Consider the following 12,594-nt stretch of genomic DNA (forward strand, 5'->3'; position numbering starts at 1 on the left):
AGCACCTGCACACTTGGCACACAGACACATAAAAATAGGTTTTAAAAAGAGGGACAAGCCGGGCATTGGTAGCACACACCTTTAATCCCGGCACTTCGGAGACAGAAGCAAGTGGATCTCTGAGTTCGAGGCCAACCTACAAAGCTAGTTCCAGGACAGCCAGAGTTACACAGAGAAGCCCTGTCTTCAAAAGAAAAAAGAGGAGCAGGTCGTACTGTGGCTCTTGCCCTGAGTCTGGCCTTGTACATCCTCCTGCTCCAGCCACACCCAGTACTTTGAACCCTCCAGAGCTGAGCTAGCCTCCTCCTGACCTCCCTTCACACCTTCAGTGTCCGGGGCCTGCCGCTGTCCAGCAACTGGAGACTGCTAGGAGACACCCACTTCCTGAACTGCCCCTGAATCCTGTCTCTAGAATGTAAGTAATCAGGGCTCAAATACTGAAGATCTCAATTAAAATTGGAGGTTGAGAAACTGGAGACTTTGCTTCTCTTGGTTCACTGTTCCAGGCCCTTTGCCAGTCAAGGTGTATCCGTTGACGTGTGAGGGGAAGCTACGGAAGGGGGTAACTCTGGAGGATCTTGTGCTGATCCTGCAGGTCCAAGAATGAATGAAGGTGTAGAATCCCCTGCTGTGGAGAAGCTCCAGGCAGAGAGGGACAATGCAGGAGGCCAAGGGGTAGCACCAGCAGGGTCAAGGCAGAGAAGGTGTCGTGATGACAGGCACGGGGACTGCAGAGGAAGAGGGTGGAGCAGTAGGTGGGGAGGTGGCACAGAGCCCAGCTCCTGTCCCATTCATGCCTTGACACCAGCAAGTCCCCGGTAACATGTGTCTGAGACAATGCGCTTCTCTTCGGGGCCCTGTCCTCATTACTTCACCGAGGAGTGCCCCAGATCCTTCGTGAAGATGAGCGCCACTCCCGGACCGAGACAGACCCCACTGTATGGGGTGACCTGCAGCAGGGATCTGGAAGAAAGGCCTGGCTGGGAGCCCGGAGAGCGGGATCTGCACTGGCTTGCCTTCTCGAGGGAGCTGCCAGCAGGCCTGGGCCATGCAGCCGCATTCGCCAAGCACTCACGAAGTAGCAGATAGTTATCGCTTGCATTGGCACAGCACCGGAAGTCCTAGGTGGAGGGCCCCAGAGGACCCCTTCCAGCCTCAGGAGGGCCCATTCCAGACTACCCTGAGCGTCCTGGGTCTGGACCTGCTGCTCCCCACCATCTTTCTGGCCAGACTCTTGGACATGCAGCTCAGCAATCCCAAGCCTGAGTCCTAGCCCTCTGGCCACGCCCCTCCCCCATCCGTCACCCAGAGCAGCACTGCTGCACATCCTTTTGGCCTAGTGGCACTAAGTGTACCGCACGCTCTTCAGGGTTGCGTTGCTGAGTAGAATGTCATTCATGAACTTAGGCAAACACTGAGACTTTGGTAAAAATGCAAAGTCATGGAATCTTTGACTGGAGGCCAGAGAGAAACAGCGCCTGGTCCCTCCTTTCTGTCTCCAGTTTTAAGGATGAGGTAAGGCCTCTGGCCCAGGCACAGATGGTCCTCGTCAAGCCAGAGTCAGCAACTGCAGGTCTGACAGGATGAGCTGCTTTCATGTCTCAGCGTCTGGTCCATTCAAGCCCCCTTTGTATACACAGGGCTCGTGGTGTGGGTGAATGGTCAGAGGCATTTTACAAAACTAGGCTTTGCTTTCAATGGAGCAGATTTTTCCTACCTGTTTTTGCTTTTGTTTTGTTTGGGACAACCTTGGCATGGTGAACACACTGCTTATCAGCAGCAGGTGAAAACTGACCAAGAACACAGGGTAAAGAGAACAGTGAACCAGGCCCAGAGTCCAGTGTAGCAACACCACCTTTGCCTATAGAGGCATGGTAGAGCTTGCAAAATGGAGCCCTGCCCGAGCTGGCCACAAGGCCACCAAACAGCGTGACACTACTCTCGGAGCAACTACAGAGTCATGATTAAGTGTGCATAGGCCCAGAGCCAGTTTGCCCTGCACTCCGCCCACGCCACGCGCCAGCCCTGCCGACCCCCAGCCTGCCCTGCTCGGCAGTGAAGCCGCTGTGAGGAGTGGGAGCACAGTCCCACTTGGATCTCTCTCCCAGGAGTGATTTTGGCAACACCCAAGTTGCCTTTAGAACCTGGTGATGAGGTGATACAAACACAGGACCCCCACCCCTGCCATGTGCAGGAGAGGATACTCACTCCCCAAGGTGGCTGCCTGAATGTCCATCTTGTCATCTAGCCAAGTGAAGCACCAAACCTTTGTGGCTAAAGCAGGGTGGCGACCAGGGAACCAGCCATCAGTACCTTAAAACTTGGCTAGAGGGCGCTCCTGGCAGTCACGCTTGTGTCCTGTCTGGGTGTTTTGTTGCAGTGTTCTGGCCAGCCTGGAACTTGCTGTGTAGACCAGGCTGGCCTGTAGGCACTAGTTTTTCAAATGCTACTTTATTTGGGGTTCCTTGAAGTTTATCCCTTCCAACTCCCCAACCCCAGGTAGGGGAAAAAGATAGTTGTAAGGGAATGGGTTTCCCTCTTCTTCCTGCTGGGTAGGGTTGTAAAATTCTTTTTGGGTCAAAATCAAAATCCATCACCAGGAAATCTGGAAGTCCAGGTAAGCAGTAAAGCAGCAAGCACAGTAAGCAGCCCTCCTCCATCTCCTCCAAGCCACCGAGCCTTCTTCCTCTGGGCTATCACATTTACACCCCTCAAGTCCTCAGAATTCGGCTAATTCCAGCAAAGACCAAGCTCTGCACAAGACAATTAACAGGTGTGGACAAACTAAAATCCCCCACTTTGGATTTTAACAAAAACATGTTTACATATCATAAACCAAAGCGTCCACAACACTGGCCTCAAACAGCTCCAGCAGCCACCTCTGCCCTCCTGGTGCTGTGCTTAAATGTGTGAGCTGCCACGCCCGCCACTGTCCAGCTTTTAGGTAGGCACAGTATCTCACAAGGTGTGGCAGTCAGGAAGTCTGAGCCTCCGCCTAAACCCTTCCTCAGCCAGGCGGAGCGAGGTGTTAGTGAGGGCACCATGAGAGGGCAGGTGGCTGCCTGACACAGGCTTGGGCCCCAGCCCACCGGTCAAAAGCCCCGCTTCTCTAGGCTGTCACCCTGCACTCTTAGGATGAGTCTCTTCATGCTAGGGCGAAAGATAGTTAACTTGAATCCCTGTGGTTACAGTGTGTAGCTGCCTCCGGCATCTGGGAGGCTGGTTAAGTACCAGGCTGGGGCAGAAATAGGAGTGCTGCGTAAGGGACCCTGTAGGCAATTGCAGCCTTCTAAGCTATTATTGGGAGACGCGGGGCCCACCCTTCGGAGCCTGGAAAGCGAAAGCCCCAAACGTTAAAGAGCAAGGGAAGTAAACCATGACTGGGAGCCCAGAGACTCCACTTGACCTAGAGTTAGGCTTTTCTGTCTCAGTTTCCCCATCATCGGAGAGGGTGGCGGTGGATTCCTTCCTGCTACTGTCTGAATGGGCTCCCACCAACTGTGACACATTAAATTCTTAAAGTATACGTAGAAAAAAAAATTTTTTTTTTTTTTTTCATTTTTCCTGGAACAGGGCTGGGGCTGTAGCTCAGTCAGCAGAGTACAAAGCAGTACAAACTAAACGGGTACAAAGCGCTACGAAGCCTTTCGTTTAATCCTAAACACCGCATTGCAAAAACAGCGTGGTGGTACACACCCATAATCCCAGCAGGTGGTGGGTGGAGGCAGGAGGATCAGAAGTTCCCTGCCGTCCTCCCTACACGGTGGGGGCTGGGAAGCAGCTCGGTGGTAGAGCACCTTCTCATAGTCTGCAGAGCCCTGAGTTTGACTTTCAAGAAGGCAAAGAAGAAGAAGAAAAAAAAAACTATTGCCTTATATAAGCAATACATGTTCCCTGGAAGAACTTTGGGGAAAGGATAAAGAAGGAAATCACCTGTTACCCCACCACCCACAGGCAGACTCTTCTGGGTTTTTCCATACATAATCCGTGTGGGACCACAGTGCGACATGTTTTATAACCCGTGCTTGCTTCTCCTCTCTCCCAGCCTTCTTCACAGCACTGAGTGTGAAGTTTGCCCGAACAGAGTAGGAGGGTGGGGGAGGGCTGGGGCTGGCCAAGGTTTTGGTTTTTGTTGGAGATGACCAGTTTCTTTCCTGCTCTACACAGTTTCATTTCCTGGTTATTCCTGTAGGGTTGTGGTCTTCCTTGGTCAGTATCTTAAAAATTCTGCTAGCACCAAGTTGAGGGCCGGGGGTTCTATTAGCGTGGGGGGCTGGGGGTCCTGACGCCACCTAAAGGTGTCTTGGTAGACAGAGCCCCCACCCTGTCAAAGGACCTCCCCAAGCAGCCCCGGCGGGTCCAGCTTGATAGCTTTCTCTGGCTGTTCCTGGCCAGAACCAGACTTCTGGGTGTGCCTCCGCCTCCCCCAGGGAGCACAGCACCTTCCTCCCTGCATCCCCCCCTCAGGATCCACCCCAGCAGGGCGAGGCCAAGCTCAAGGCAATCCTTTGGACACCAGCAGAGGAAGCCTCGCAGGTCGGGAGAGCAGAACCATCAAGACGGCTCGCGAACAAACCCTTTTTCATTCCCGGCTCCAGGGCTGCCTATGGCGGACGCGCAGCGCAGCTGAGGGAACACAAGCAACGAAATTCCCCTTCTGCCTGGGGGTCCTCAGAGCCAGGAAGCAGCTCAGCCGCGAAAGGACTTGGGGCAAGGTACCCAGGTTCCCTCTCCAGTCTGCTCCCAGGCCTTGCTCAGCTGCTGGGAGTGTGAGCCAGCTGGGGCAGGCTCCAAGATCCCATGAGATTCATGGCCTGGAAAAAAGACATCTTTCCAGGCTAGGCTCTGCCCTCTGGGGCCTTAAGGAATACATGGTGAGGCCCGTGGCGGTAGAGCGGGGTTTTAGGCTACAGCTCTCTGCACCCTAAGGGTTGGGATGGGGCGGGGCATGCCCAGCGCTGTGCCACCTCCAGTGGGACCTGTGTGTCTTACCCTAACCAGGTTAGCTGGCCCTGACCCTGCTGGTGGGGAGGGGCCTGAACCAGCAGAACCTTCTGGGCTCAAGGGGCAGTAGGAAGAGTGGGACCTGCATAGGCCTGAGGGAGTTACAGGGAGATAGCCCAGGAAGCCCTCACCCGCAGCAGGGGTCCTGCGCTCCTGCCTCCTGTCCTTTGGTCTTTTAATAATATGTGGAGGGTTTGGGCCATCCGTGTCCCCCTGTGCCTACTGTCCTCTAGTAGCCTTTATCCTCCTCTTCCAGAGAGACTCTCATCCTTTATTTGTGGAAACAGTTCAACGGGCTGCTCTTTCATTTGCCAGAAGTGCTACTTGTCACCAGAGTGAAGTCTACAGTGTGGCTGGCCCAGCCCCACTGGCTGGAGGACATCAGAGAATGTTGTCAGCCCACACCCTGGGCTTGTCTGGGTCCCAGACACTCCTGACCAAAGGGCCAGCCCTGAACTAATCCCAGGACTCCGAGGATGGACGCAGAGGTCCTTGACCTCTGGTTGCACCCTCAGGGGACATGTCCCCTGTGCCCAGCCTACCCAGTTAGTTAGTTACCCATCCTGACAGTAAGCATACCACAGAGGTCAAGCCTCACAGTAGGGTCCTCCCCAGGCTGGTCACCACCTAGACAAGTCCATAGCCCAAGCCCTGCCATTGAAGCTTAACGCTGTCTCCCCACCTACTGGGTCTGGGTGGACAGTCTCAATGTCCAGTCTTTAGCGGGTGAGTCTGACCAGCAGGTGGCAGCACAAGATTGTCCTCTTGGAAGAGGCACTGTGGGGGTGGGGAACAGTAGCTCCAGCCCCTGGTTGATGTGATCAGTTCTAGGTTTTTAAATGTGGGCCAGATCTTGAGACCCAACCAGGAGAAGCCACCATGAAGATGGCTTAGACAGCACAGCTTTTTTTTGTACCCAAGACCCTGAGTCCTGGAGCACCTCCCCTTTGATCTGTCCACTGACAGGTCACAGCAGAGTCCCCCCCCCCAACTCCTGGCCCTTCTAGCTGACGTGGCACAGATGCTGAATGAGCTGCAGCAGAGGCTTGTGTCCTCCCAACCGCCAGGGCCTGGGGAGGCCCAGCAGATGAGAAGGCTCTGCTGCTGTCTGGACGGGGCTAGAGCGCTGGGCTGAGGGAGGAGGCAGCTCAACCCGAGGAGAAAGTAGGGGCAGAAAGGATTATTTTGGAGCTGTAGGAGGTGTTCGAGAGAGGCCTGGAGGGGAGAGGAAGCAAGGAGATAGAATTTTGGGTCTTCAAGCTGCCAGGAAAGCAGCAGAAAGGAACTGGGAGCGGGTCAAGTTTCTGACTCCTCCCTGGCTGGAGCTAAATACTAGGCTCCGCCCTGCAGGCTCCGATGTCCTTAGATGCTCAGAGCCCGAGGAGGGCCTCCCTCCCTCTCCGCCCTGTATCTTCTACGGCTAATGTTCCAGCTGCTAGGCCAGCTGACAGAGATGGCCAGGCCATACACACTGTCCCTAGGGAAGGAGAGGCACCACTCAAGAGACATAGGGCAGGCCAAACCCTACTTTATTTCAGTGTCAGCAACAGCTCAGCCATCAGAAAAATAAACTCTACCCGGGGTGACAGAGGTCTCTACGGCGAGGCTAAGGGCTCAGCCGCCAGGCGGCGGACATCAGGGGTGCGTGGCGGGCGCTGCCCAGGTAATAAGTTAGGAAGCAGCAGGCTGGCGGCGCGAGGGCCAGGCTTCACTTCTGGGCAGGCATGAGGTCGTCGATGGGCTGGCCCTGCTCCAGCCGCTGCTCCATCTCAATGAGCAGCTTCACGCCGTCCACCACCATCTGCACCAGCTCCACCTCCGAGAAGCCCAGGCGGTCTGCGTTGGAGACGTCGAAGACCCCTCCGACAGCGGCGGTGTCCACGCCACCTGCGGACGGGAGGGCGGAGGGTTGGCCGGGCCGGGGAGCCGCAGCCTCTGCCCCTCTCACCTGCGCGGCCTGCCCTCACCTGTGCCTCGCTTCTGAAGCCGCAGCCGCTTGAGCACCTCCGAGAACTTCTCGTGCTTGCCCAGGTGGGGGAGCTTGATGTGCACGCCCGCCCGCAGCCCGGTGCCCAGGTTGGACGGGCACGTGAGGATGTAGCCCAGGTGAGGGTTCCACATGAACTCGTAGTTCTTAGACTTGAAGAGAGTTTCAATCTGAAGGTGGAGGAGGGGCAGCTCAGAGGGGGAGCCTGGCCGGAAGCCCTAAGGGACCTGCTCTGCCCCGACCCCTCCCCGGGCAGCAGGCCAGACCTGGGTGAGGCCAGTGCAGAACCGGGAGAAGACTTCCTTCATGTTGCCCCCCTTCTGCATGGAGATGACCCGCAGGTGGTCCTCCTCGTTGATCCACACCAGGAAAGTCTTATTGTCATTGTGCCTGGAGGAGGGGGATAGTCAAGCCAAAGTCCCTGCCAGAACATGGCCTTAGGCCACTTCCAGACTGTCTCCATCTGCGTAGGTGGGCGACCTCAGGGGATCCCGAGTCGCAGAGGTGTGTGCTCAGTGCGCGAGTGTGGGCTGTCGCCAGGACTCCGACCCTAGCGACGCTGGAGGGAGGCCGGGGCACGGGGCCCCTCACACACCCCCCAACCGCCAGGCCCACGCTGTGTGGCAGGCTGCGGCCCCAGAGGAAGCACGCCTCCGCCCGCACAGTCCGCAGGGCCAGGTCCCTGCCCGGACGGGTGCGGAGGCTTTTGCGTCACCGGCACCTGGCACGATCCCGGGGGAACAGGGGCGAGAAGGAGGAGAGAAAACAAGAAGCGCCGGCTCCCGAGGAGGGCGGAGAACAGACGCGGAGGGACGGGCCACCACCCGGAGTCCCTGCAGACAGCGGCCTCCCGCGGCGCAGGGGCCCCGGGCGGGACCGCGGTCCCCGGCGGGGAGGGGGCGGCGGGAGGCCTCCTACCAGATGCCGCGAGCGTCGGGCCAGTCGCGGGCCATGCCGGAGGCCAGCAGCAGGGGCGACACGGGCTTGTCGAAGAGGAAGTGGTCGTCTATGAGCTGCTGCTGCTCGGCTTCGGTCATGCCCTTGAGCGCGTAGTATTTCCCCGACAGGTCGCCCTCCAGGCTGGCCAGGGCTGCGGGAGGGCGGAGTTCGAGGCCCGGCCGGGAGGGCGCGCTGGCCGCCCCGCTCCCGGCGGGCGTCCCCGGGCGGGGCTGGGCCCCGGCGCCCCGGAGGAGCCCCCTGCGCGCGCAGCCGGCCGCCGGCCCTACCTTCCACCGCCAGCTTCTCGACGGCGCGGCGCTCCCCGCGGCTGCAGTGCGGGGGGAGACAGAAGCCGCGGATGCTGCGGCCCGTGCGCACCCGCGAACTCAGCACGTAGTTGGGGTCCAGGTCATCGCCGCCCTGGGGACGCGAGGTGGTGGCGGGAGTGAGCGCCGAGGCCCCGGGGCCCAGCGCGCCCGGCCCGGCCGCCCCTCACCTGCAGGTTGTCGGGGTTGAGGTCCGTCTTGTGCTCATCGGTGGGCTGGTAGCCGCCGTGCCGGGCCTCGATGATGGGGTCGAAGAGCTCCTTGAACACGTCGTAAGACTCCTCGTCGCCCGCCACCGCACCCACGGTCAAGATGAACGGGTGGCCTGGGGGAGGGGAGCGGCGACAGTGACGTCACCGCCAGCCGGGGCGAGCCGCTCGAGGCCCCTGCGGCGGAGCGCGGGAAGGGGACGGGGGACCCCGGCCCTCCGGAGGTGGAGGGACGAGCAGCGGGCTCCTCGCCCCGGAGGGGGGCTGGGAGGGGCTGGAGGAGGGCTGGGGAGGGACGGAGGCCCGAGCCCGCAGGGCTGTGTGTACCCGGATTGTCTACGCCGGTCTGGATGGCATCGTCCACCGTGAAGCCGCTCGGCGTGCTCTTGGCGCGGAGGTCGGCGTACAGCTCGGGGGTCAGCACCTTGGCCATGTAGTTGTTGTGGCCGCTCAGGTCGGGATACTCGTCCTCTGCTGGGAAGCGCAGCTTCTGGGTGTTATGGCTGTTGGAGAAGGGCATGGCGGCGGCGGGCTGCGGGGAGGAGCGGGGTCAGGGGAGGTCTGCGTCCCGGCCTCCAGGGACCAGCGGACGGCTCTGACCCCCACCCCCCGCTTCCCTCTCCCCCCCCCCCCCCCGGCGCCTGCAAGGTCAGCCGGGTCTGCAGAGTCCGGCGCGGGAGCATCCCTAGTACCCGGCGGGTCCGGGGCGCGCCTGCCTCGCCCTGCACCCCTGCGTTGCGCCCCGCGCGGCTGCCCTCGGCCCTTGGGTTCGCTCACCGGGATGCCAGATGGAGCAGGGGCGCAGAGTGCCTGGGCAGCTCCGAGCGCAGCGCAGAAGAACGGCGGCCGCTCGCTGCTCCGGCAGCTCTTAAGGGGCGCGTCGCCGGCCGCCCATTGGTGGCTATTTATAGCCCATTCATTCCATTGGCCAGCGCTTTAGGGTGGTGCCGCTGCTTTGTCCGAGGCGACAGCCCCGGACACCCCTAAGCGCCCACCCCAGCGGTCCCCGAGTCTGGGCTCGGCCGCGCAACTTGGCCGTCCCCGTGGCGCTCGCGCAGGACCCTGAAGACGGAGCCCAGGGCCTTAGATACCCTAGAGCTTCTCCACGCGCAGTGCTCCGGGGCAGGGGACTGAGTCCGGAAAGCCAGCGCTTGAGGCTCCTGCCTTTCCTGCCTCCGTCTTGTCAGCCGGGCCGCAGTTGGCCAGAGCGTCCAGGTTTCTAACCTTAGGTGCGGCAACCATCCAGGCAGTACAAGATGGCACGGAGCCACTGACCTTCCTCAAGGTGCCCGCGGGCATCTCCTGGGTGTTCTTGGTGCAGCACCAGAGGCGCAGTCTGGCTGTGGTCCCGCCCGGAAGCACCCAGGGTGTTCTGACCTTGGGCAGGCTCTGAGGAACGGAGCCAAGACCCTGCGACCCAGACCCTGAAAGATTCGAGAGAGACACTGAGCTCTGAGAGGGTGTTTTTGATTCTCCAACCCCCACCCCCATCTCCTGGCCGTCTCCTCAGAGGACCGGTTTCTACCTCCCCCCCCCCCACAAAGACAGTACCCACGGTTAGCAGGCAAACTGGGTGTGGAGGAAGCATCGGAACCAACACATCGGAACAGTCGCTCGCTCTCCCCTGCCCCCCACGGGTACGGGGAGACCTGGAGGGGAGTCCTGGAAGACTGACCGTAGCCCGTGCCGGCTGTGCGCTGGAATGTGTGAGGACTGGCTTTCCCACCCTGCCTGCAGCTGCCAGCCGCTCCATCTTTTCTGGAAAGTAATTTGGCAGTATTTATTAAAATACTGCTAACTCCATGACCTAGCAACTCCACTTCTAGGAATCCACCCTATAGAAAGAACTGTGTCCCCTCTCTGCACATAGACCAGGAAGCACGTGAAGGGAAAGACAAGTTCAGAGTGGACCCGATGCTAGGCCTGCAAGCGTGCAGAATGGTGGGTGTCGCAGCTGATTAAAAAAAAACAGAAGTGAGGCCAGGCGAAGCGGTGCGTGACTTTAATCAGAATTCAGGAAGCAGAGGCAGGCCAGTCTCTATGAATTTGAGGACAGATTAGTTTACAAAGTGAGTCCAGGACAGCCAGGGCTCTTTTACAGAGAGAAACCCTGTCTCAAAAACATCCACCCACAGCCCTCTCACGGCTGGACTAATAAAGCAAGAATGAGAGAAGCCTTCATCTTTGTGTGTTTGACAGAATTCCTCCAATCGTTTTGTCTTTGAGACACTCCCTCCATAGCCTTGGCTGGCCCGGAACTCAGTACGTAGGCCATGCTGGTCTCAGGCTCGGAGGTCTGCCCACCTCTGCCGACCGAATACTGGGATTAAAGGTGTTCTCCACCACACCCTGAGAGCCTAGTTTTGGAGAAGTGATAGCAGATTGAGGAAGGGAGGAGCAAGAACAGAATCAGCCCTGGAGAAAGAAGCAAGGGGCATAGGGACCCTGCCTCTCTGCTGGGGGTAGGCTGCACTGAGCAAATGACTGCAGGAGGAATGACAGGAATTCCAGGCTTTGAGAGAATATGCAGAAGGCCCTGGAGCAAAGGACTCAGGGCAGAAGACCTGCCTGCCTGCCTCTGCCTGGGTGAGCAGGAAAAGCCACTGCTGTTCTGTCCTCAAAGCTACTGCAGAGAACCCACCGTTTTCTTGTTCACCTCAGCCAGCTTCAACCTATTCTAAGACGAGAGCTCATAGACCAGGCTCCTCCTGTCTTGGCCTCCCAAGTTCTGGTGTTCTAGGGTTGAGCCACCAAGCCCAGGTCCAGTCACTATTTTGTAGGCCAATAAAACAACCCCACATAAGAAGGTATGTGCTGGGCATGATGGTGTCCAACTCCTTCATTCCAGCACTCAGGAAGTAGAGGCAGATGGATTTCTGTGAGTTAAGGCCTGCCTAGTCTACGTAGTGAGTTCTGGGGCAGCTAGGGTTCCATAGACCATGTTCTCAGGGGTGGGGGTTGGGGAAGGCAGCAGGAAGATCAGGAATTCAAGGCCAGGCTGGGCACCCATGAGTTCTTGTCTCAAAAACTCTATCCGACAGCTAGACAGCAGGTGCGCCATAAGCCTGTAATTCCTGTATTCTGTGCCCCCTGCAGCCCCTCCCCCACCTCAGAAATATCTGCAGCCGCCTGCCTACCCAGTCCCTGCCCCTCTCAAGGAAGCTGCTTTTGCCTAAGCCCCAAGTGCTCAAGTTTCTGTTTGTAGAAATAGAGAGGAAGCAAACTTGGTGTCCAGTCTGGGGTGGGGGTAGGGGGCTCAGGGCTTCCTCTTTCTCTCCAGCATTTATAGCTTTTCAGCCCCCCCTTTCCCTTCCCCCTCCCATCTCCCTTCCAGGGCTCTAGTAGAGGTGAGATACAGAAAGCAGGACTGTAGGGTCACCCACCCCAGTAGTAAACCACACCCAGCGCTGGCACAGGCTCTTGTGATCTTTAGCCTCTGTCCCATTCTACTACAAATACATAAAGGAAGACTGGTTGTTGAGGGAAAGAAGTGCTGCCTTGGAGGTCCAGTTATCCCCCGATGGCCCTCGGGTGACTAAACTTGGGATACTGTGCAGATTCATACAGCAGAGTGGCCAGACAGCTGTAGGCCAGGTGACAGCAGGGTGGGGAGATGAAGGGTCCTTCACAGGCTTCAGACCACAGTATCAATGTGAGGCCCCTGCTGGAACCATTGCTTGGAAGTCCCGGTGGCCCTCAGAGCAAGGGAGCAAAGTGATGGTCTGCTGCTCAAGCCTGTCCCTGACTGTGGATCCTCTACTTCCTTCAGACTCAGTAGCTGGTTTGGCAGCTTCTGGGCCAAAAGCTGGATGACATCACCCAGCAGATTTATGGTCCCCTCTCCTTAGAAATCACACCAAGTCATACATTAACCACAGGGCCGGAAGAGGCCTCAAAGGAGTTCCAGATCTTTCATTCACAGAGCAGGGTCCAGCCCAGCAGAGCAAATGGAGGCATAGATAGGGCCAGGCTCCAAGTTCTACACAGAGGCCACCTGTAGTCCGGGCCCAGGGTGCACCGCTTCCTCCCTTTGCCCTTGCTCGTGGAATGCAATGGGGATGTTGTCAGGAGAGGGGCAGGGGATGCAGGGCACAGGGCAGCAGGAGGCTGTGACAATCAGAGGGGACTC

General features: G+C 58.4%; 2 protein-coding genes across 2 annotated transcripts; one reads left to right on the forward strand and one right to left on the reverse strand.

Annotated features, from left to right (window-relative positions):
• The first annotated feature begins 837 nt into the window (after window positions 1-837).
• On the forward strand, window positions 838-6,377 carry LOC132655350 (uncharacterized). The gene is made up of 4 exons (XM_060388360.1): window positions 838-1,078; window positions 4,046-4,085; window positions 4,334-4,874; window positions 5,261-6,377. The coding sequence occupies exons 1-4, from the start codon at window positions 838-840 to the stop codon at window positions 5,462-5,464; spliced, it is 1,026 nt and encodes a 341-aa protein (XP_060244343.1). The 3' UTR covers window positions 5,465-6,377.
• Window positions 6,378-6,512: 135 nt separating this feature from the next.
• Ckb (creatine kinase B) lies at window positions 6,513-9,386 on the reverse strand. The gene is made up of 8 exons (XM_021655989.2): window positions 9,243-9,386; window positions 8,793-8,997; window positions 8,427-8,581; window positions 8,218-8,350; window positions 7,910-8,081; window positions 7,258-7,381; window positions 6,972-7,161; window positions 6,513-6,891 (listed from the first exon to the last, which is right to left on the reverse strand). The coding sequence occupies exons 2-8, from the start codon at window positions 8,983-8,985 to the stop codon at window positions 6,713-6,715; spliced, it is 1,146 nt and encodes a 381-aa protein (XP_021511664.1). The 5' UTR covers window positions 8,986-8,997; window positions 9,243-9,386; the 3' UTR covers window positions 6,513-6,712.
• Between the last annotated feature and the right edge of the window lie 3,208 nt (window positions 9,387-12,594).

Source organism: Meriones unguiculatus, chromosome 7 (genome assembly GCF_030254825.1).
Source record: "Meriones unguiculatus strain TT.TT164.6M chromosome 7, Bangor_MerUng_6.1, whole genome shotgun sequence".
NCBI lineage: Eukaryota > Metazoa > Chordata > Mammalia > Rodentia > Muridae > Meriones > Meriones unguiculatus.